The sequence below is a fragment of the Lissotriton helveticus genome, chromosome 5_1 (genome assembly GCF_964261635.1).
Source record: "Lissotriton helveticus chromosome 5_1, aLisHel1.1, whole genome shotgun sequence".
In the NCBI taxonomy this organism is placed as follows: domain Eukaryota; kingdom Metazoa; phylum Chordata; class Amphibia; order Caudata; family Salamandridae; genus Lissotriton; species Lissotriton helveticus.
This window is the reverse complement of record NC_136065.1, coordinates 1,644,632,542-1,644,658,435: the sequence shown is the minus strand read 5'-3', so window position 1 is coordinate 1,644,658,435 and position 25,894 is coordinate 1,644,632,542. Positions and strand designations below refer to the sequence as shown.

At 44.5% G+C, this 25,894-nt stretch overlaps 1 protein-coding gene across 1 annotated transcript; it reads left to right on the top strand.

The window, feature by feature from the left end:
- The first annotated feature begins 1,695 nt into the window (after window positions 1-1,695).
- On the top strand, window positions 1,696-25,622 carry DAD1 (defender against cell death 1). The gene is made up of 3 exons (XM_078644857.1): window positions 1,696-1,981; window positions 12,815-12,988; window positions 25,484-25,622. Exons 1-2 carry the CDS (start codon window positions 1,771-1,773, stop codon window positions 12,943-12,945), a joined length of 342 nt encoding a protein of 113 aa, XP_078500983.1. The 5' UTR covers window positions 1,696-1,770; the 3' UTR covers window positions 12,946-12,988; window positions 25,484-25,622.
- The last annotated feature ends 272 nt before the right edge of the window (window positions 25,623-25,894 follow it).

The window sequence follows — 25,894 nt, the reverse complement described above, 5'->3', positions numbered from 1 at the left end:
TATGAAAATTAACAATTTTTACCACTCTAGGCAAAAGCCTAATCAAAATTTTACAACCCACAAACTTTTAAGTGATTGTGGGCGTCAAGGAGCTCAAGCGGCAGCAAGCAGGGCGTTCAGAAGCAGTCTTCCGTGTCTGTGAGGCTGAGGCACAGGCGGCGTGTGGAGAAAAATGTACACGCTCCAAGAGACGTGTAAACAACCCACCGCGCATGCGCGAACAGCCGCTGCCGCTTAGAAAGGGTGCGCGAGAGACGCGCGCCCTTTCAGCTCCGCTCCCGCTCCACAAAAGAAAACCGGGTTAAGAAAAACCCTGTCGGGAGGTGACGCACACGCTCCTGAAGCACCGGCACAGAAGCCGGTTTAGGGATAAAGACGCGCTGCAAAATGCTTAAGCACACAGACAAAGCGGCAACGCGAGCGCAGAACTACGCACACAGCGTTACAAGACACCAGCAATAAAGCATAAGTCAAGCAATGAAAGCGGTAAGGCTACACAGTTATAATAATAAGCGAGTAATGTAAAAGCACTTAACTGGCTGCGAAGCAGCAAAGAAAGAGGAAGTGTTCACCTCTATGACCCTATTTATACCTCATCATACTCTATGGTTACCCTGTGTTTCTGGGTATGTAGTTGTTTTTTCTTTACTGCATTTTGATTGGCTGCTGTTTGCCAGTAAAGAAATTGAGTAAGCATAATCGGAGCCTCCGTCCTGCCATAGAATAGGACTCTGGCTGCGCAAACTCTGCTGCCAAGTGTACCACTAGGCCGAGACCTAAAAAAAAGATACCACAGCCTTCAACTACGCTTGTTTAGTCCCCCCAATTGATTCACAGCAGACAGGAAGGTAGCAGTGCTTCCTCCTTCAGGAACTCTTCAGAGAACTGAAGAAAGACTACAGTATGAAATGGTAGTCTCTAAATAATCACATATAATAAGGCCATTTATGAATGGTAATATCAACAGTTGAAGGCAAAAGGATTTACAATTAGATTTTTACTTTACGTTAAACTCCCCGCGCCTACCAAAAATAAAATGTGTCCTTGTGTAACGTAACTCGTCTCATGTAAAGCCCTCCCATACATTCGGGCCGAGTTTGCGCTGTACAAAACCGCCCCATAAAAAGGTTTATCCTTGCATTTGAACATCGTGCAGTCTCCCTCAACTATGGCTATTTTATTAGGGCTCCGTGAAAGGGCGTGGCTACTGTGTCCTTTTCTATGTCGATGATTTAGCTCCACGTCTTCCCGTGTATACACGCCACGTCACTCTCTAACTTCAATGTACATACAATATTAAAAAGGAAAGAAGGACAATATGTCTGCTCCTCTATTCTTTTGGTAGGTAGAAACCAATGCGGCTACGGGGAACAACAGTGCTCCCAATGCACTTTATTAAAAAACAGGAACATTTTGTAACTTAGATCATCGTTGCAATATTTGAAATGGTTATAGTGTCCTTTAGAAGATAAAACATGTTCATATTTAATCTCTTTCACGTTTGCTTTTTTAAATTACAAGTACTACTTAATTATCTTTGTTGACAAAAACATTTGACTTAAGTAACAAAAATCAATAATACACGCTAGTCTTCTCTCAAACCAATAGCAACTGTTGTATGTCAAAGATGGCGACCTTCTTGACGTACTTCGACATCCTCTCCATTCAAGCGACTTGTTTGAGCGTCAAATCGTCACCTCCCCCTGCTGCTGCCTGCTGGCGTGCTGTCCCCGTGTACCTGTGAGTGCCCCAGCGAAGTTCCGATTAGACATGTCGACCTCCGTGCTGTCAGTGGTGTCCCGCTTCCTGGATGAGTATCTGAGCACCACCCCGCAGCGGCTGAAGCTGCTGGATGCTTTCCTGCTGTACATTCTGCTGACAGGGGGCATGCAGTTTGTATACTGTTTGCTGGTGGGCACTTTCCCTTTCAACTCCTTCCTTTCTGGATTCAGCTCCTGCGTGGGCTCCTTTATTCTGGGTGGTAAGTATGAACCCTTTCCAATCACACATCTTGCTTATTATTCAAGGCTTTATCCAGCCATCCCAACAAAACCATCTGCCACGAACATGTCGGACAGCCTAGGTCACCACTAATAGCATGTTGAATGATGTCGTAGCTTTCTGAATCACTTTGAACCACCTAGCAATATAGAACAATGGCGCAATACCCACCAATAGCCAGTTAGTCAATTCACTTTTGTTTCTTCGGGTAGACCCGAAACAACTGTCACCAGGCTTAGCAATGTAGCCAGGCCCACGCGGATAATCCTGCAGTGGAGGAACCAAATCATTATAGGAATACATAAATAGTGCTGGAAAAGAAAGAAAGAATTAATGGGCATGCTATGTGGCGTATTATCCCATGGACATTATATCACAGAACATAGTCTTTGTTGTTATTGAAGAACTCTTTTACATTTTAGTACACGTGTAGATCCTAGCGCTATTTATAACTTGTTGATTTCTTAAGAAAAAACGATACAGATTAAAAAAAATCGTATGTAAACATTTTTTACCAACACTTAATCGTTTTAATTTGCACTGAAGCACAGGAATGTCAATTTATTAACAGTATCGTTTTTACCTCGCAGAGAAAAACAGATGTAGGATAATGTACATAGCAGAAAACAAGCCTAATCATTCAAACGTCTTATAATAAAAGCGACTTGTTTGCGCGTCCAATCGTCGCCTCCCCCATTTTGTTGATTCATTCCAGTTATATTTCTAAACTTGCTTTCAGTTGCTGTTTAACTTCTGTTCACTCTACATGGACTCTGGGAACAAGTCTTTCTATTAAGAATGTGTCCTGCAGAACAGTACAATACATTTCCTGTCTGTTCTGAATGGGTCTCAGCAAGCACATATGAAGTTAAGACTTAAGATCTTGAAAATAGATGCATCATGTTTAGTATTCGTATAAATTCCCTAATTCCCTCTAGAAATGATTTATGTTTTGAGGACGTCTGTTATGTAAACATGAACTTACATGACTAGTGACACAAAATGTTTTTCATGGCGAAAGGGAAATCATTAGTTTAATCGTTTTTGAATTCTGTTTAATTACTTATAGTTTTTTGTTACCTGCTGCAGACAAAAACCCTCCCACCCAATCCGTCATATTAGATATTAATAGTATTCTGGCAAAAGTTTCCCCAATTTAAATGACTTTATTCAGCAATCAACAACTAAGAAGTGACCAGTTATGTTTTCCAGTGTATTAGACAAGGCTCCACTCAGGTGGAGTACTTTTTGTAATTTTGGAAACGTTTCAGCCAGAGGGAAATTTATAATTTTTTCTAAAATCTACAAAATATGCAGCGGGTTAAATGTGTTGATTTTGGAAAAGGGGGGTGGTGATGGACAGAGTTTCTGAATGATGCAGAATACTCTTACCAAGTCAATAGATCATGGTTTTAATCCATCACCGTTTTTTAGCTCACTGCTCCATCCCAGCTCAGAACCTGGCTATATGCAAATTAGTCTGTTCCTGTCCTAGTGCATGATGGGAACAGGGCAAACCAAACTACCAAGCCAGTTCTTATACTGGGAAGGAAACAAGCTCCCGGGGACCGGTTTCTGGCATCACAGCCTTCTTCGGCCCGGTTTGCTTGAATCCTGATGGTGCAATGAGCAAGGGACTCACGTCTGAGTATACCCTCCCACACATAGTGTGGATAAAACCGATTTTCCCCGGAAGCTTGTTTCCTTCCCAGTATAAGAATTGGCTTGGTAGTTTGGTTTGCCCTGTTCCCATCATGCACTGGGACAGGAACAGACTAATTTGCATATATCCAGGTTCTGAGCTGGGATGGAGCAGTGAGCTAAAAAACGGTGATGGATTAAAACCATGATCTATTGACTTGGTAAGAGTATTCTGCATCATTCAGAAACTCTGTCCATCACCACCCCCCTTTTCCAAAATCGGTTTTATCCACACTATGTGTGGGAGGGTATACTCAGACGTGAGTCCCTTGCTCATTGCACCATCAGGATTCAAGCAAGCCGGGCCGAAGAAGGCTGTGATGCCAGAAACCGGTCCCCGGAAGCTTGTTTCCTTCCCAGTATAAGAATTGGCTTGGTAGTTTGGTTTGCCCTGTTCCCATCATGCACTGGGACAGGAACAGACTAATTTGCATATAGCCAGGTTCTGAGCTGGGATGGAGCAGTGAGCTAAAAAACGGCGATGGATTAAAACCATGATCTATTGACTTGGTAAGAGTATTCTGCATCATTCAGAAACTCTGTCCGTCACCACCCCCCTTTTCCAAAATCGGTTTTATCCACACTATGTGTGGGAGGGTATACTCAGACGTGAGTCCCTTGCTCATTGCACCATCAGGATTCAAGCAAACCGGGCCGAAGAAGGCTGTGATGCCAGAAACCGGTCCCCGGGAGCTTGTTGCCTTCCCAGTATAAGAACTAGCTTGGTAGTTTGGTTTGCCCTGTTCCCATCATGCACTGGGACAGGAACAGACTAATTTGCATATAGCCAGGTTCTGAGCTGGGATGGTGCAGTGAGCTAAAAAACGGTGATGGATTAAAACCATGATCTCTTGACTTGGTAAGAGTATTCTGCATCATTCAGAAACTCTGTCCATCACCACCCCCCTTTTCCAAAATCGGTTTTATCCACACTATGTGTGGGAGGGTATACTCAGACGTGAGTCCCTTGCTCATTGCACCATCAGGATTCAAGAAAACCGGGCCGAAGAAGGCTGTGATGCCAGAAACCGGTCCCCGGGAGCTTGTTTCCTTCCCAGTATAAGAACTGGCTTGGTAGTTTGGTTTGCCCTGTTCCCATCATGCACTGGGACAGGAACAGACTAATTTGCATATAGCCAGGTTCTGAGCTGGGATGGTGCAGTGAGCTAAAAAACGGTGATGGATTAAAACCATGATCTCTTGACTTGGTAAGAGTATTCTGCATCATTCAGAAACTCTGTCCATCACCACCCCCCTTTTCCAAAATCGGTTTTATCCACACTATGTGTGGGAGGGTATACTCAGACGTGAGTCCCTTGCTCATTGCACCATCAGGATTCAAGCAAACCGGGCCGAAGAAGGCTGTGATGCCAGAAACCGGTCCCCGGGAGCTTGTTTCCTTCCCAGTATAAGAACTGGCTTGGTAGTTTGGTTTGCCCTGTTCCCATCATGCACTGGGACAGGAACAGACTAATTTGCATATAGCCAGGTTCTGAGCTGGGATGGTGCAGTGAGCTAAAAAACGGTGATGGATTAAAACCATGATCTCTTGACTTGGTAAGAGTATTCTGCATCATTCAGAAACTCTGTCCATCACCACCCCCCTTTTCCAAAAGCGGGTTAAATGTGTGTCAAGTGCTGCAAGTTCAAGAGGTACTTGAAAAGGCCCTAGCTGTAGCAGTACATATTTCTTTATAACCATTCCATAGAACCAAGTATCTTGGGCTAGCTCCCACTTTAAAGCCCCTATCTTTCTGCAGGGTTCAAAGCCAACTCTAATTATGCTGCAACACTAGCACGCTAAACCAGTACACAGAGGCTATGGCGAATGTTCAACCCACCAGCAGCATATAAAGCCTGCATCCCTTTGTATTTTTTCACCATATATACTATAATACCACATGCAGACTTAACATATTAACCATGACGTCTTTTGATCAACCATTTGCAACACTCTACCTCCTTTTTTAGGTCTCCTGGCGTTTAACAGCGCGTCAGCGCTGTGTCCGCCAGGAGATCTTTTGTCACTGACTGTGCTCCCCAGGAGACAGTACTGGCCGCGCGCATTGCCTCCTCAAGGAGGCGATTTGAGCGGGGCACGCGCTCGCGAACGCGCTCAGCTGCTGTCTCCCGGGAAGCTCTTTCACCAAACACGCGTGCGCATACACAGACGCATACACAGACACACACACACACACAAGCGCCCATGCACGCACGCACCCACACATACAGAGAACCTACCCCCGCTGTCGCATACACACACGCGTGCACACACACACTCACAAGTGCACCGAGCGCCCCCCCGCCCCCACTTACCGCCACTCCGGACTTCAGCCGCCACCGCTCCTCTCCTGGGCAGGCACTCCGTGGGCGCGGCTTCCAGCAGGAAACGGAAGTCCCGCCCCACGGTAGTTTTCCTCACGTGCACACGCTCGCGCCAGCTCGGAAAATGGCAGTTCGGCTTCTCTGGGCCTAGGTATGGTTTATTTTTAGGTGCGTGGAATAAAGCCTCGTGGCGTGCGGGAAGGGCCTGGGATATTTGCGGCCCCTGCTACCGTAAGGCCTGTGACTGGAATAGCAAAGGGAGGTGGGGGGAGCTTGGTGACTGACTGCGGCGCGCGCTCTTTGAGGGAAGAGCTGGGTTTGTTGTGCTTTCTTGTGTCAACGTGACCCCCTGTCATTTCAACAATCCCTACTGTTATTTTTGGGCCACATGATGACGAATAATGTCTTGAAGTCAAGTTTAATGAATTAACCCTTCCTCGAATAATTCTAACTGGTCAGATCATCTGCGGCAGTCTAACTGGGTCTGTTATCTCACAATCGATGGTTTAATTACCCCTTCGAAATTAAGGTATTGTCCAAATCCAAATGGCGGGCTATTGATGCTAGTGAAGCGAGTGTCCCTTGAGAAATCCTAGAAGGATAACTACGAGGTGGCCCTGTGTCCGGAGTGACGCCTTCAGCCTGTCTTGGGTTTTAAGTCAACAGCTTTGTAGGGCAGTCTTCAAATTGTGTCCCAAAAAAAACTACAAGCCCCAGCATGCTTAGGTATGCATGAAAGCCTGAAGAAGTGTCATAGGACACGGGGAGCATTATCGAAATGGTATCAGCTGTTTTTATGGCAACTCCGTGTTTCCAAAGGGCAGCAACAAGTGCCGTTGACATCTGCCCTAGAGCTGAAAGTGCCGTTGCATTCCAGTGGGCATGGAAAGATCAGCTCTGGGGCAGATCACAGAAACTTGTGTGGGGACCTGGGGTGCGTAGAGACGTGTAGCAGAGAGGTGTTAAGAAATGTTACCCTAAAAGATGCCATAAACTTTAACATGTGGCAACCCATTAACCCCCCACGGGGTATTTATGGCTACCAGCTCACAAATCACTGCCCTCCTCCTCCCCTGCCAGCAAGGGGTTAGCAAACCAAAACACTGCAGGGGGCTGGGTGAGAGGAGGGGGATGTTGGCATTACAGAAAGAAACAGGTGGCCAGAGCCCCAAACAACAGTTCAATTGCATACGTGCACTTAAGGTCAAAAATTGTAAACTGGAGAATTCCTTTTCCTGCGGTATCGTGGACAATTGAAAAAGAATGAATGACTGTTTTATGTCGTAATGTCATTATTTTGTACCTTAGGTTACAGCTTTCACTTTGCCGGGATCCGTAGAGCTGCGTGCTTCCCCGATGGGACGTCCTTTCAATTGGGGAAGGGGTGTTTGTGAGTGTGTGTGTTTTTAACATTGCAGCTTCTGCCAGGCTGAGGGGCGGGGGCAGCTCTCTATCATGCTGAGAATGGGGGTGGGGGGTATGAAGGGGAGGGGGGTTTGCCGTCTTCGGCCTCCATTCACAGCCTTTCAGAATAATTTGCAAACCCCATCCCTGTCTGATTAATATTAACGGGACAAGGATTCTGCGATACCTCCCGATTGCAGTTTGTTTGCACTGACGTCACGTACTGCATCAGGCACAGCACAAAGTAATCTTGCACAATAAATGCATCTGCATTGTAACCCGATATGGGTGCCCGGGGCTCTGGGTTATGCTGGCTCGGACTTCTGTTGACGTTTAATAGTAACTGTAAGGATTGAGTTGTATTAAGCTGTAGCCTTATACAGTTCACAGACACACTCTGTTCTAAAGTAAACACCCCTCCCTTATACTGATCTGCAAATGGCGTGCGGCCTTACAACAACAGTGTGTGCCTGTTACTGACATCAATGCACACAGACTGCACTTACAGTGAATAGCTACCAAGGGGTCCTACGTCGCGTGTGACATTTCCACCCATTCTTTCATTTTGTTCCAACAGCGCATTGGTTTCTGGGGCTTGCAGTTTTATTTCACGCTCCTACAATTACAAGCATATATAGAATGTTTCGGCTTAAAGCAGGATGGAGTAGAGGTGTGACACATGTCACAGGACAGTGCCAGCTGTGTTATAGTGTGACAGCGCCACGTCATGGACATTTACCAGCACAGACATTGTTGGGCTCTTGCTTCTTTGAAAACGCCGGAAGTGTGTTCTTTGCAACTGTGCACGTGCATTGACAAGGGCGGAATTGAAACAGCGTTCACTACTTGGCTGCACCATCACAAAGCACTTTTGTTTATCGAAGGCTCCACGCTAACCCCCCTTCTTTTCTTTTTAGGTCTCCTGGCGTTTAACAGCGCGTCAGCGCTGTGTCCGCCAGGAGATCTTTTGTCACTGACTGTGCTCCCCAGGAGACAGTACTGGCCGCGCGCATTGCCTCCTCAAGGAGGCGATTTGAGCGGGGCACGCGCTCGCGAACGCGCTCAGCTGCTGTCTCCCGGGAAGCTCTTTCACCAAACACGCATGCGCATACACAGACGCATACACAGACACACACACACACACACACAAGCGCCCATGCACGCACGCACCCACACATACAGAGAACCTACCCCCGATGTCGCATACACACACGCGTGCACACACACACTCACAAGTGCACCGAGCGCCCCCCCGCCCCCACTTACCGCCACTCCGGACTTCAGCCGCCACCGCTCCTCTCCTGGGCAGGCACTCCGTGGGCGCGGCTTCCAGCAGGAAACGGAAGTCCCGCCCCACGGTAGTTTTCCTCACGCGCACACGACCAGCTGGCAGGGACAACACATGCGCATTGCGCAATTAGCTCAAGCGCGTGTGACATCAGGGGCGTGCGCCGCGCAGCAGAGAAGAGAAGACAAAGCCAAGCTCTCAGGTCACTCAGGACTCATCACCGGCGGGGCCTTTATTTGCAAATTGCATGCAATCATTTAAATTGTCCGCCCCCTACCTGGCTAGCCTTGAGGCTTGCGCTGCCCCCCCCTCTCAGCTGCCTCCCCTCCCCCCCTCAGCTGCCCTCATCCGCTCCAGCTCGCCTTGCGACCCCAGCCCTCTCAGGTCAGGTGAGTCCGTTCTCCTCTGTTAAAGTTAAAAAACGTAAAACTTCAAAAACGTAATTAAGATGTAACGCTCGGCTCATCATCATGTATCGGTTTTGTTCCTATTGTGAAGCGCTCGCCTTCGGGTAAAGTCCGCGCTCAAAAACACATGAATAAATAAAGTGGCGAGTCAGTCATCATGATGCAGTGTGAGACGGTGTGTGCGGGCCACTGTGGGATACTGAAGTAGATTGTAAAGTTCTTTCAGGAACATCCTCTTGCATTACGACATTGCAGGCAGCAGGCCATGCAGGAGATGGTAGGGAAGTCACGTGACACAAATCATCTTTATACAACAATTCAGAGTTTGATAACAAATTAATGTAACACATTGTAATATACAATGCCAATAGCTCAAACTTTAATACTGGGAGACCTATTGCATTGTAAATGCTTGTTTTTTTCTCTGACAGGACATGTGGAATGCACTTATTTTTCGTCATTCCACTTTAATTTGGCATACTTTTTTTTCAGGGATGTATGAGCCTTTGGCACATTCCAGTCATATTTCAGTCTGCTAGCTCCTTCATCATCTGCCAATGAAGCCAGACTCATCAAAGGTACAACAAATTCTCAACATCTATACAATGGGTACTCACAAACATTTCCCAGAGGGCAACAAAGTACTGTCTGTGGCATGCCCTAAGGCCGCACCTATGCCAGCAAGGCGAGAGTCTGGTAATGATAGGTGGCAATAGGGGGACGTGAAGCAGATGCATGGTGTGGATAACAAACCGAACCTCGTGACTTCTGTCTACCACCAATGTTCTATTCTTATGCACCAAGAATATGCACCAAGTTGGTGCATATTCTTATGCACCAAGAATTAAAGTCAGAGCATTAACTTTTAATGTAAAATGGCTGAATAGCAAATATGAAATAAGAAAACCTTTATTTTTTTACCTGTTTTATAGCTTTCTGAATCTTTCAGATCTGTCGAGTAAACAATAGCCAAGAGCTGCTGCTCACCAGGAGACCGCAATTAAAGGTCACCATGGTATGACATATGCTTGTGCCTATACTCGTACTGCGTGGCAATTTTCAACGGGGTATACCCTAAAACTATCTGACCTGGGTCAACGATTAGGTACATATAGAGGGGTCAGTGTCTATTTCTTTCAAGGACAACAAATGTCAAATATATACAGTACGTATTACAGATATTCACCAGTCCAGTAATTCAATTTACATTTTATTTAGCATAGGAATAACCGGACACTTAGCATCAATCAATAAGTTCCGTGAATTATTAATTCCATTAAACTTGCAAAGAAAGGCATAAAATTTGCCTATAACTTTTATCAATCAAAGTTATATCATGGTATTTACATAAATATATATCTGCGCACTCTCAGTGAGAAAGAGAAAGGTAGTTAAGTGGGATAGGTGTGATGGGAAAGGTGTGGGGACTGTGTAAAGGTGTTGTGACAATAACACAATCTCAGTAGAACTCAATAATAGGACCTTTACAGTCTAATTTAGATCAATAGTTCCATATATCTCTTTTTACATAGGATAGGTTTCACTCCATTAATTTTCCTCCTATGTTAAGAGAAAGTAGTATGGTCTGGTCTACGTTTCGACCCCTCGTAGTGTAAGGGTTAGTTGAAACCTCATTTTGGGGTCTTCATCAGGACATTGAAGGTACGAGAGCGCCTATTTTTCTTTTGGCCATCCAGTGACCATTATGGTAGGACCTTCATTGGTTCCTATTGTCAGCGATTCAACTGTGGTATTAAAAACATCCAGTCAAATAATGTAGTCAGATCAGGTTCGTTTCCAAATGCTTGGGTGTGGCTTGGAGGGTGTACAGACCATCGCAGTCCCCCGGTGGTTCTAACTCTTCACACAGCCGTTAGAACATACTTTGACTGGATGTTTTTAATACCCCAGTTGAATCGCTGACAATAGGAACCAATGAAGGTCCTACCATAATGGTCACTGGATGATGGTCTTCCATATTAATGAGTTAAGAGACCGAACAGTGACGTCCATCCACCCTTTGCTTCTGCATAATCAAGCCATTCTTTGTCAACGTGGATATCATGTATTCATCTACAGATGGGTTTCCTGATTATTTACTTCATTGCAAGAGTAGATAAACACTGTATGTGACCTGTTCATGGACTGTAATACTTTTGATTGCTATAAACAGCTGTATTTGTATACTCCTGGGGTTTTCTGCCATTTGTCTCATTTTGTTGCTCAATATCAACAATTAATTTTCAGTGCAATTTAATATTGATGAATTTTCAGCAACAACTTTGTCAGTAAGATATAGAATGATCCCCTTGTTGGATCTTTTGGTATTTTGTTTTATGTTCTGTGTTGGGCCAGTCTACAAGGCTGTGCACCAGTTTGATCTATCAACTAGATTCAAGCCCTTTTCGCTCCAGCAGACTCTACTGTAGCTCCCAGTATCCATGCTCCAGTCCCCAGTGAAGCTTACCAGTAGCCAACTTGCCGGCCCATTCTAAGGGACACCAGCACCTCTACGTGCGTAGCTGGTAACAGGCTGCTGCCTCACCCCACCAACACATACAGCCGGGAGGGGCCGGGCCACACACATACTTCACCATCTACAGCCCAGTACATAAGTTCTTCCCGTATGGGCCTAGTGTTTCAACAGTCTGCCCATCTAGTTCCGTAAATCATTAAAGGTGGCCGAAGGCAGTAGGCCTCATGTCATCTACGGCATTGAGGAGCTCTGGCAATCAGCATCTGCCGGACCAGAAATTGCCAACAAATGTGCCATCCAGCACACTTGCGTGGGTCAGATGCTGCATGTTAGGTGACATATAACGTTGAAACCATGCCATTATTCAGGCAAATAGGTGGAAGATCTTTCAATATCAGGCCATCTTAGCAGCTGTCCAGACCACACGACGTGGTATCAACCTTTGGTCAAGATTTTCATTATTTTATTTCTGCTTCTCTCATATCTGTTTCCACACTCCGCTATTCTGGCCTCTCCTATTTCCAATATGTTTCCACATGGATTTGTTAAGTCAACTCTTCCTCCCTTTCCCTTAGGTATAACATAATGGCCTTTGTGTGTCTCTGTCACTTAATTCCTTTTTCACAGCTCTAAGTGTTCTCCATCGTGAATACAGCAGCTAATGCTTCCTGAAAGGGCAAAGCGAGAGTACAACTCTTAAATATAGCATTGTTTGTAGACAGCTGACAGTTATCTTGAAAGTCCTTTGCTCTTATCACTGACTTTCCCTATGATGCTAACTTTCTTTGTGTTTTATCTAGTCTGTTCTTATTATTGTATTCCTCTGTCTAAATCTCATAAATCCTTATCCCCAGCTCTTGGATTCCTTATGCTGGCACTGTGGAATGTTCTTAGATACCATGCTCAAAATATAGGTGAATATTATTGTATATTTACATTTTATTGAAAACTGGGGTTGCACTGCTTCTGATAGCTTATAATTTTAGAAACCGAGGGACCTCAGTCACAGGGAGATGAAGAAATGTTCCTACGGCCATGCAGTGTACTTCCAGAGAAGAAGGTGGGATTAAAATAATCATCCCTTGATTCGAGAGATGATATATTAAGCACTGGACTATATCTATTACCTATGCCAGTTCTGTGGATTAGCAGATATTTCCATTCTACCTAGGATGTATTTTGATGCTTCTTTTTTTCTTTATCTACTTACAGTGTGCCTCCGAATTCAAATCAACCCCCAGAACAAGGCTGATTTCCAGGGCATCTCACCCGAGCGTGCCTTCGCAGACTTCCTCTTTGCCAACACCATCCTACATTTGGTTGTTATCAACTTTGTTGGCTGATCCTTCAGTGCCCCAGGCAGCAGCAATTGAAGAATAACAAATGGTATGAAGACAGTTACTGAGTGATTTAGGGATCCTACTTGTGAGACGTCACCTTTTCTCGTGTGGCGTAAATGTAAATTGATACTTGTATAGCGCACTACTCACCCGCAAGGGTTTCAAGGCGCTTGTACGAATACCGCTGTGGAACCAATCCTGGCTTTCCCTGTGAGGTGTCCACTCCTGGGCACCCCCAAGGTGGAGGCCAGGCATCCTTAGCGTTGTGGGGGCCGTTGTGGAGATTAAGCAAGCTATTGCCCAGAGTTGCAGAGTGGGACTCCATGATTGGAATAGGCACCGAGGCGAGAATTATCAGGTCTGTGGAATTTTGAGCCCAAGACCCGCCGAGGCGGGGAATTGAACCCTGGTCCCGGGCTAGACCTCTGCTTCAGGGTCTGCCGCTCTAACCATTGAGCCACACTTCTCCGTATGTTCTTGCATGTGATGCTATGTCAGCCAGGAGCAATAAAGCAAGTGGGAATGTCGCTAACAATGTGAGTTTGTTCTTCCACAAATACTAGCTTATTACAAGTAATGCCCAATCACTGTAGTCTGCTCACTCTTCCTTCTTTTACACCAGACATTACCTTAATTTCCAGACGATCCTCTCTCCTTCTGTCAAATCCTCGCTGTCTGTTCCATGCCTCGTTTGGTTTCGCTTACTAACACTTTTGCCACATCATTCTCGAAATAAATTCTAAAATTGGAAACCATTTTTGTGTAAAGAACTTCCTCTAGGTTTTCTCTTCTGACTCCCCCTTGTCTTAAAACTATCATTCAGCTGGATATTGTTCATTTTCTAGACTGTTTTATACCACAGCTGTTAATTTTTTGCTTTTTGTTAGATGGAGGCAGCTTACTTAGAAAGACAAAGAAATAGGACAGCGTTCCGAGTGATATATGGCAAGAGTGGGTAGAAAAAGGAGTGAAATTAAACCCCCAAAAAGCTCAAGTGCCTCCTACAGTCTTTTACGTTTCACGTATTCTCTGTTGTAGTTAATCAGCCGTTGTCTTTTTAGCTTCACTGACCCTGTGCCCTCCAATATACTCCGAGGTTAGCTGATCTCACGTGTTTAAGCGCCAGGATACCCATAGGGTTACAGTGCACTCTATAAATGCTGGTTACAATTACAATATGTCGACTACTTTGGTTTTGATATCGGTTCACTGTGTGGGGCTTAACTTGACTTGTACCCAGGTCCCCTCATAAAGGGATATAATGGCTTTCAGTAGCTTTGATGGAACTCCCCAGCCTGACAGTTTTCCCCAGAGTTTGCCTCTATCGACTCTGTCAAAGGCTGTGTTGTAGTCGACAAAGCAGCAAAACAGTGGCAGATGCCTGTCTTATCACCGCTCGTTTTGAAAGATAGGCCAGGGTCATTATGTTATCTGTGGTTGCACTGTTAGCCCTGAAGCCGGTCTGATAGAATGGTAGTATTTTGTTGTTAAGAGCCCAGTCCTCTAATTCTCTCAATAGTAATTTGGCATAGGCTTTGGCTTCTACGTCCAGCAGGGCCACTAACCTGTAGTTGATGGGGTTTGAGTGGTCACCTTTCTTGTGAATAGGAAAAAGAATTGATCCTTTCCATGTTTGTGGGATTGTTGCCGTTAAGTATGCAAAATTGTATAGAGGGGTGAGGATTGAGGAGAAGAGTGGCTGGGCTGTTTTGGATGCCAGGGCTGGGATGCCGTTTGGGCCTGGCCCCCCCATCATTCCTCCTTTTCCTGATCTCACTTATAACTTCAGTTTCTGTGAAGCCATTACCCTCAGGTGTCGTTCCTGCATCATCTATGTGCTCGGGGAGAGTGTCTATGTCAGTGCTTGTTTCCCAGGTGTTCTTTAGATGGGCTTGCTCTGAGGTTGATGTTCCTTTGGTATATAAGCCCCTTACATACACTTCCCATTCATTGCTTGCATTGTTATTCGCCTTGCCTCCGGGCTGAGAGCTCAGGCGGCTTATATACCTCCATAATTTGGCATTGTTCTTTTCCTTTAACAAGGCAAATACTGTGAGCCATTTTTGTTCCATTTCTTTCTTCTTGTGCTAGTCTACTTCCCTCCTGTAGGCGGCTCTCAGTGCACTTATGGAGGCCCCCTCTTCCAATGAGCCTATGTTTTTCCTTTTTCTAAGTGCCTTCTTAAGTGCACCGTTGCGTTGGCTCAAGCTCCTCAGTATCTGTGGGTTCTTTAAGAAAGGGGCCTTGTGGGAAGGTCTTTTTTGCCTTATTTGCCCGGTTTCCGCCACAGGTCATCTGTTAGTGCTTCCCAGTGCCCAATCGTCTCTTGGTTGGTCTCCCACGGTCCTCTAGCTTCCCACTCTGCTGCCCACTTCTGCTTTTTCCCTTCTAGTTTGATTGACCATTTTATTCTTTTAATGGCTCTGAAATGTTCCTCCCCTGTGGTTTCTCCCATCGTTTTCTGGAGGTCTGCTGCCGTTCCTAGGTAGAATGTTGCACATAGAGGCCTGTGGTCGCTTTCTCCTCTGTCATCGACCTGAAATTCTTTCAACTTATCAACCATTTTCGCGTTGATTAAAATATAGTCGATAGATATATTTCGAAAATGGGGGCGTGGTTTGGACGCCGAGAGAAATGGCGGCTTAGGGCTTTTCTCCTCCCGTAATGTAGCCTCGTTTATGGGACTGGAACCTCTTCCACTGGTCCAAAATCGGATCCGCTCCCAGAATTGTGAATCGGAGAGTAAGGAGCGTAAAATGAGCTGACCTCCAGGCGTGGAGGAGATCGAGGGGCTTTACATTTTGAAGGGAACTGGTGCGCTCCTGCCTCTGACGCCGGCGGGAGTGCGAGCGTATGGTGCCCTCTGCAGCCATCGGACGGGGTCAATTAATCTACCACACACAAGGGGGCCTATGCGTCCGAGTCCGGCAGAGACTATAACGAGTGTCTGGGCTTCCGTAATGCACGCGTGAGTACCATCTATAATTATCCCAGTCACCGTGGTCCGAACTGTCCCACAGACGGAGCCTTTGCAAAATGGCGGACGCCCGTATTTACAGCCGCGAATTGCGAATCGCCTCTGCTTAGGCGCCCGTCTGCATGGAAATGAGCTAAGTCTGCACTGAATCTGTACTAGTTTGGCACAGCGGAGTGTATTACAAAAGAGGAATCCCGAGATCTGGATGCGTGCATGATTCCGAAGTATGCAGTATCGTTGTAGGGGAACGTGTGACTGACGGCTCCCAAAACGACTGTGTGAGGCGGCCTAGAGAACACTCTATTGCACTATCGCACGCAACTACTGAAATCGCCGTTGTACATGCTGCCCTAAAGTCGCATGCCCTGTAATCTGAGCCCGATAAAATGCGATCTAAATATGTCCTGCACCGCCATTACTGACTGTCTGCCATAACTGAAAGGAGCGCTTACAAAATGGAGGGCGCGACACCTCACAACCAGAAGAGCGGGTGTTTTACATAATAGCTCAGCCAACTCCGGTATTGAGTACTACATAGCAGTCCAGGAAAGCTTGTCTGAGCCGCTTATACCCTGAGGAATGATTATCTAACCTGACCGAGGGCAGGAATGCTACTATCGACAACAACCATGGGTATACAGAGTTGATCTAAACGAAAGCAGTCCGTTGCTACTGAGTCCGCCCCACGACTGCTGGTCACTGTGCACACTTACCAGGGGGCAATACCCTTCGCGTCACATATATGACATTCTGTCCTGCTACCGTCTCTTGTGTGTACGTTAAACTAGCTGCTCACACTCTAATGTCCAGCTGCACCCTGTGTTCTTACCTCTCAGCTGCTGATGGTCGGCTAGCCACGCCGTGATATAACCACGAGCTAACGAGGAGGGTACACATAAGTCCCACGATCTTACAGCTGCGGACTTCATAATCCTGCAGTTAAAGTCCAGAGTCGTCGTAATGGAGACCAAGGAGCAAAAAACCCTAAAAAGGGTCAAATCTGACCACTCAAACCCAAGCTCACCCATTAAAAGCAAGAAAGACACTAGTGAAGCAATAGAAATGATCCTAAGCAGATTGGATGAAGTGAAAGATCTAGCCAAATCGACTAAGGAAGAAGTAGTAGCAATACGACAAGACATACGAGATACCAATGCACGGCTTGCAGAGACTGAGTCAAGGATAAGCCGATTGGAGGATATAGAAGTCAAAACATGTGCAACTCTAAAACGTCTGAACATAGCCTCGGACCAAACAACAAGGAAGATGGCCGAGTTGGAAGACAGGAACCGGAGGGGGAACCTCCGCATTTTCGGCATACCAGAGGGATCCGAGGATTCACAGGGCTCCTGTGTGCCATTCCTGGAATCATGGTTCACACAGGCCACCAACTTGACCATCATCCATCCTCTAGAATTCGACAGGGCGCATAGAGTGCCGGGGAGAATTACTAAGACCCAAAAAGGTCCCAGACCTATCGTATGCAAGCCATTACGTTACCAGCATGTGGAACAGATCCTTGCTTTTGTTCGGAAACACAACCACATCTTATGGAAGAACGCCAAGATTTACATCTCGCAGGACTACAGCAAGAATACAGTGGATGTGAGGAAAGCGTTCCTAGCGCTTCGTCCTCAGCTGAAATCAAAGGGTTTTCAGTATGGCTTCATAGGTCCAGCGAAATACAGTGATCGTACGAGGATCCCCTCACATCTTTTCGGACCCTATGAAACTCAAACGAATGCTGGATGATCTTGAAGAATGAGATATGGACATCAACAATTCAGACACCATGGCAGCCTCATCTTCTGGCTACAAATGAGTATCCTTTGCTTACAAACTACCTATGTAAGGCGCTCTTTTTGATATTTTGATATGCTATGACCAATGGTAAGACTTTTCATGGTCATGGTGGTAGCAGGTTTGTTGTTCTTCATGTGGCATAATGGTGCCACTGACATTTGGATGAATACATACTGGTGCCTTGCCGACCTTTGCCTGCAACCCGACATGGTGAATAAGTCACCGGGTTTTGTTCATGTTATTGACTTTGTTATTGACTATGATGGCTATTTCGCCACACGAAATGACAGACTTAAGGCATCCTACTGTTCTGGCCTACTACTGTGCTACGTACTATATACTGGTGTATTTGGTGATTAATGATCCTAATGGGGATGATGGGTTGGTTGATGTTGGGGGTTGTGTTCAATCTATACTTAAAATGTTGACCTTGTTGTGGATTGGTAGGATATAACAGGTTATATATAACAGGAAACCTCTTTTCGCATTCGATCTCTTAGACCTAGTACTACGCTGTTTTCAAAGGGTTTTCTGATAATGGGGATGAATATAAATCCGTCCACTGGCTTACCCAATGCTCAAAGGTGATTGCTTATTTGTTATATAGATGGGTCCTTGCCTCAGCATGAATGTAACTGGGATTCTAAACTCGGTCTACATCTCTTAGTATGACTAGCAGGACTAGCAAAAGTTTAATTGTTTGAGGAAACAGTTCCAATGTTCCTATGATAAGTACTGACGGGAGGAAAGCGCTGCGATTTTTCTCAAGTCACCATGCGTACTGTTTGCTGTTGGGGAGGGCGGGGTGGGGGGGATAGGGGGCTAGGGGAGGGTATGTGTTGTATGTTTTCTTTTCTTCTCTTATTTTTTGTACTGATTACAATTGACGTTTGCATGTCATTCCCACAACCTTACGTGACTATTTGCTATCTTGGTTGGTCGGTTGCTGTACTTACCATGTCTCTTGGGTACGTCATTGTCTCTACACGTAATGGATTGCATATAACAAGCTTAGCTAAGAATCAAGTGGATTATGTACTGTTCGTAACGTTTTAAGATGGTACACCCTACAATTGATACGCCGCTTGGCGTGGCCACTGTAGACAAATTGAAGATACTGTCCCTGAATGTAAAAGGTTTGAACCAACCCATAAAGAGGCAAAGGATACTAGATTACTTACGCAGACAGAGAGAGGATATTGTTCTGTTGCAGGAGACCAAACTTGATGTTAAACAATTCTACACGTTAAGGAATAAATATTACTCTGAGGTGGTGGGAGCTGAGGCGGTGGGGAGGAAGAACGGGGTACTAGTGTTGATAGCGAAAAAATCAAAAGTTGAACTTCTTTCATCAACAGCAGATGAAAAGGGCAGATGGGTTACAGCTAAACTGAGCAGAGACAACACGGAATTCTATGTTACTAACATTTATGCTCCTAACACTTGCAATCTAAAATTCTGGGAGGACCTGGCTAAGCAGGTTGAGACCATTCCGGATTCGGCTGTACACCTATTGGCTGGGGATTTTAACCTTCCCATGGACCCTACCCTAGATAGGGACTCACGGTGCACCTTCAAGCCGAACAAATCGCACAAAGCGTTTATTAACTTATGCAACTGTTTCCACTTTGTTGACGCGTGGAGACTACAAAATCCCACAGATAGGGACTACACGTTCTATTCCTCCCCACATGACTCTTATTCTCGTATCGATGACATTCTTATTACACAGAACGGGGTCCCGAGGATAGAAGATACGTGAATAGAGCCAAGAGTTATGTCCAATCACTCATGTATTTCCCTATCCATCACCAACGTGAAGCCCTCTTCACGACAAACGTCATGGCGCTTGAATGATGAAATACTGAACAAGGAGCAGCACCGGATCGCTATCCAGTCTGCTATTAACTCATATTTGGATCTGAATGAGAGGGGGGATACTTCCGATCTTGTTCGATGGGAGGCCCTGAAAAGCACGATTAGGGGGATGTGCATTAAAATTCGATCAGCGATTAACAAAGATCATAACATGAAATTAGAGGCACTAGAGCGTGAAATATTGGAGCTAGAAAGTAAACACCAGATAGACAGGGAGAACACGACACTGAATGCAATGACTAACAAGAAGTATGAATATAATAAAATAGTGAGTGAGAGGGCTGGAGTATGGTTGGACAGGAGACGTAGGTTTAAACTCAGTGAGGCAAATAAAGCGGGCAAAAGCCTGGCCGCGTACTTCAAATTCAAAGTTCAGAAGAACACAATCAATGTCATTAAGGACACATCAGGGGTTGGTCACTCAGAGCCAGACAAGATAGCGGAAGTATTTAAAGACTTTTATGAAACCTTATATGCCAAAAACACATCTGTAGAGGAGAACAGGATTCAGGAATACCTAAACGAATGTGACTTACCAAAGCTCTCGTCTGAAGAGCAACTACGCCTTAATGAACCGATCACGGCTACTGAAATAGAACAAGCGATCAAATCATTAAAGTGTGGAAAAGCCCCCGGCCCAGATGGGTTCACAGCTAAATTTTATAAAACCTTTCCCTCTCTGCTGGTGGAACCTCTTCTCCACCTCTTTCGGGAAATAAATGACACAGGTGAAGTTAAAGGTACCCTGGCTGAGGCTATAATAGCAGTACTCCCAAAAGATGGTAAAGATCCCTCCCTCCCAAAAAATTATAGACCCATTTCCCTAATTAATCTTGACTGCAAGCTTCTAGCTATGATCATATCGGCTCGCCTACAGCGAGTACTGCCCCAATTAATCCACCCTTCTCAAGCAGGGTTTCTAAAAAACAGACTGTCTAGTGATAATACTAGGGTACTAGCACACGTTCTGGAGAAATGGAAACTTCTGGATACACCCACTACGGCAATAACATTAGATGCCGAAAAGGCTTTCGACAAAGTCGATTGGTCCTTCCTGGAAGCAGTCTTACATAAGTTCAACCTGGGCGTAACATTCACGAAACTAGTAATGTCCCTCTATTCCTGTCCCACTGCAAAGGTTAGGGCAGGTGGCTCTTTCTCCTCCTCCTTGCGATTGCAACGGGGAACAAGACAAGGGTGCCCCCTCTCTCCCTCTTTGTTTTTGCTGGCAATCGAGCCATTCCTTTACCACATAAGACATAACGATGCTATTGCCGGTATTCCATTTCAAGGCTGTACTATAAAACTCACCGCCTATGCGGATGATGTGCTTATTATGTCGGAGAAAGCAGATGAAGCTATCCCCGCACTCATGGCTACCATTGATGAGTTTTCCCGGGTCTCGGGCTACAAGCTGAACAAGGATAAAACGGAGGTCAAACTTCTGAATAACATTGGAACTAGAGATATCCTTGGAAGTTCCAGTCTTACTTGGCAACCGCATTGTTTTAAGTACCTAGGACTTGCTTTTGATAAAGATCTAATCTCCACTTTAAAAATCAATGAGGAGTTAACCCTAAAAAAGATCTCCTCCTTATTGAACGGGTGGTCACCCAAGTTCCTTTCATGGTGGGGCAGGGCAGAAACCCTTAAAATGATATCCACCCCACTGGTGAATTATCTGGCCAGCATGCTCCCCATGACATTCACGGATGACTTCATCAACAAGGTGGATAAACTGTTTGCCGGATTCCTTTGGCAGGGAAAGAAAGCCAGGGTATCACTGAAAAAGCTGCAACTGGCGAAAGAAAAGGGCGGCCTGGGTCTTCCTTCGTTCAGGAATTACCAGACAGCATTCCTCTGCAAGCAGGGAGCACATTGGTTGGTAGACTCCTCATCTTATGTACCAATGTGGTTAACCATTGAGAAATCTATCATCGCTCATGCGCCTTTACCGTCCCTCCTTACCATGGATCTAGCTCACTTGCCTCACTCCAAGTACATCATGCTGAATACCAGGCGAGCTTTGCCAGGTGATTTTATGCAAATGGAAAAACACATCAGAAGTTAGCTTTAAAATCTGGCAGGATTGGCTCTCCTTCCTGAGAGAAGCGGATAATCCGGCACTGCAATCTGCCGCCTGGTGACCTTCCAATAAGAGACTCTGGAAATCACTTGATATATCTTCCTTTCATTTTGATCCTCCGTGATGCAACACTTCATGCTGTATACTCCCGTGACTGGCCCTTCGGCTGCGGAGTCCTGTACCTGACCTCATTACTAATAGCTTGGATTACTAATAGCTTGGATTGTCATGTAACTACATTTTTTCATTTTCATTTCCGTTTTGTGTAATGTCGTCTAACAACGCATTTGATTCAATCTATGTATTTGAAGCCTTATTGTACTGTATTCTTTTTCTTATTTTCCTTTTTTCCTCAATAAAAATTATTTGAATAAAAAAAAAAAAGATATATTTCGAAATGATGGCTTTGGGCACCACAAGGGTGAACGTAATTTCAACATGAGATGAGTTGATTTGAGTTTGACATTTTTGAGAAGAGAGAGCAGTGGGCCCGCCTTGTGCCCTTTGTTTGGTATACTAGAGTCACCGTCCAAACTTCTAAAATTAAAATCTCCTGCAACGATTACGTGGTAATGTTCGTATTTGAGTATTATATCTTCCAGCATGTTGGTAAATGATTCAATGCTGGCAGCGGTCATTGCCGGATTGATGTAACAGTTTATGAGCAGCAAGTTGAGCGGCCAGTGGTCTTCATTAAAACCAGCAATTGATATTACTTGCAGGTCTGGGGAATTTACTCTTATTTCTGTGGTTCTGAGTTTATGTTCATGGCTTATGAAGATTGAAAGACCCCCTGAGGGACGTCCAAAGACTGTTTTTTTTGTTGCGTTTAGCCGATGTTCATGGTAGCCCTCTATGGGTGTTGATATCATTGACCAGGTTTCTTGACAGCCTTTAATATCCCCTTTGGCGAGGTAATCCTGTACTTCCTTGATCCCCGTTTTTTGTTTAACCCTCCTATGTTCCACGACATAAGTGTTAGTTCTTGAGGGGAGTCGGGGTTTTGGCCTTTGTGTAGCTCTTCCCTCGCCAACGTTGCCCTTCCTTCGTAAATGAGTACTTGATTTTGGCAAGGGTTGCTGGTGCAGATTGTCCCAGCTTGTGGCCTGTTTAGTTTGACATTCCCCACTTAACAGATGACCTTATGTAGTAGACGGTGCCCAAAATTTGGGAGCATCTGAAAGTTGGGCGGGGTTGAGGGAATACAATTAGTTATTGGCCAGGAAGGAAGTAAAGAGGCAGACTTTTAAATTATTTATGGAACTGGTGAAACCCTTTGCCAGCCACACCCCTAACTAGATAGCAATAACTCCACCTCTAATTGAAACTGCCACTGTAAACTACTGAGGTCTGGAATCCTCTCTTTGGAAAGTGGGTATCCGGCGTGGCTCCTCTGTATGACACACTGTAAAACCTTGACCGTGTTAAACTCAGATGCTTGTGTTATGCCACTGTTTTTACACCAAACCAAAATGTAGTATGATTTTTCACCTAGAATACAGATAACTGTATTTGCTCTTTGATATCGTGGCTTGCATGGACCAAAAATGAATCTAAGAAATTCTGCTCTAAACAATCCTATAATTTACTGTTTATTGCCTTTAACTATATTATTTGCCTATTTTTTTTTTAGTAAACATATTCTTTTTATTCAAATGTATCCCTGACTGGCCCAATCAAATTATGTTGTGTTTTTATGAGTTACCTAGACCTGAGTTCCAAGACCTACACCACCTTTCAAGAGTAATTCTGGACTCCTCTGTCTTTTTTTATCCGTAATTGTCGAAGACTGAATGGGAGATTCTTGACATTCAGTAAGCTGTGTAGATGTATCGAGTCCTCTGGCACCACAAGATTACAAAAAGTACTTGTCACAGGATTGGCCAGTACCTCTGTGCCTCAGGATCTGAATATCAGGCCTAACAGCGGTAGGAGGGGCTTTGATGCAGTGTCTAGCACAGGTATCTCCAACAAGTTGCTCGTGAAATATCAGTAGCTCTCCAGCTACCTATGAGTAGCTCTCTTGTGTACAGCCTAGCCTACTAATTTAGAAGTTTTCGGTAGGTTGAATTATTAAATATATGGCAACATTAAAAAAAAAAAAATAATTCTTCCTGATGAAAATGTGTCTATTTTTAGAACTCATAAATTGCTTTTGGAGAAAAATAGGTGAATTTTTAAAAATGTATGAATTTGAGAGATTTATTGCTCACATTTTTAACTTGGTGCTAGGGAAATTGCAGCTATGACTTTTTTGTATTACCCATGTAAAGTCATTTAAAATTGTCAGTTTTTTCTTTTTTTTTACTTTACTGCTGGAACCCTGCCAAATGCACTGATGCGATCACTGCTGACAATCTTGGATGGAGTGGTCAATATAATTAGTAGCCCGGGATGATTTTCTTTAAACATAAGTAGCTCTTATTACAGAAAAGGTTGGGAAACCGTCTTTCTTTGATCCATATTCGATTATTACAAATAATCAGAAAAGGATGATACATAGAAACAGCAATGCTCAATAAAAGGATACATAAGACACAAAAGCATGATTAAAAACAGGATCGATTAAAACATGTTTAAAATAGCTCAATTCAATGAAACTCTATGTGGATAGACCTATCGTATACTAATTTGAGGAGTCCTGCCATTGAAGGACACTTTTTAGAAATGTGCCTACTGCAAAGCAGACTGCCGGATCAGATAACATAGATAACATACATAAAAAATAAAGGCTGGCACTATATTTTGTATGTGCGTTATCTGATCCAGCAGTCTGCTTTGCAGTAGGCTTATTGGCCCAAACCTCAGATTCTAAGAATAGGTAGCAAATGGCAACGGCGAAACAGTGCGTAATGACTACAGAATAAGATAAAGTTCTCAAGCGGTTGGGGTGGGGGGGGATACCGTCACACAAACAAGAGGGCATATGGGAAGGATGAAATTGACCAGCTGTTAAACGTAGGTAACTTCCAATGGATCCTATTTGAAATTTCGCAATCGGGGATCTTTCCCAGGGATACCTTTTAAGTGACAAGTATGGCTCTGGCCCACCACTATTTCTAATAATCACATAGTCTCTCAGTGTGGTTTTGCCAAGGGCCTCCTTTTCCCGGTTTACCTTGGCACCTGAAACATTTTGCTCTCTCATTATAGCACGCACTCTTACTCGTCCTGAGAGGAGTAGTACACTTCAAGTGTATCCACGGAGTTGGCAAAGCACCTAACAGGGACAAGCCACAGGATTCTTTGAGCAGACTTGTAATTTAACTAATCCTCAATCACTCAATCACGTCTCGATTGAGGGATCTTGATTAAGGGACGTGAATTAGTTGCTAGATACGCTAACATAGGAGCTTAGGGGCGGATCTGATTGCATCCTCCACATAAGCTAAGTTAAGCTCTTCGTGCATAAAAAAGTTGGGGGTTCCCAGGGCCAGTCCAACCAACTTCCGGCAGAAACTATTCTAGAGACCCATCTAACCGCTTTGATTGGTTTCATTCTTGTCTTCAACAATTCTTCAACAATAGTTGACCTTCGTGTTACTTGTGTGTGGGTTGTCTGAGATTTGAGTTTTATCTTTTCAGGTTTGCAGATGTGTTTTTGCTGTCGTTGCATGCTTGATTGTACCAGTGAGTTTCAGAATACAAATATCTGCATAACTATTTATTGTGCCCAGGCACGAATAGGCTCAATCAATATTCTTGTACATGATCTTGTTTATTTTTTTGTTAATTATTTTTCTGGTGTTAATTATTTATTACTTTTCTTTTATTTCTCCATTTTCAATATTTTACAGGTTTTCCCAGGAAGATAATCTGGTGCCTCCAGCTGACAGTAGTGTCACCTCCACCTTATTGTGGCTGCTTTTTCAGTTCACTGTTTGAATAAAATAAGAACGTTTGTCTTTTCCAAATAATAAAAAGTGTTTTTTTACAGCTTTGTATGGAATTATTTATCATTAACCTAATTTAAAAACCGAAGTCAGCCCAAAAGCATTAACGTCTCTTCAGTGAATGAACTGGTTTTCACAAGTGGGGCAGTCGCGGTTTATAGGAATTTAAAGTGGTTTCTGAAGACCTAATTGGTAACAGAAACTTACCAATACTTTCAACAGATTGTCTGTTCTTTTACAGGAAAACCTTCGTTAGTCTCCCGTTTTACCGTCTATTAATAGTGGGGGTTTTGGTATTCTGGTGACCGTGCAATA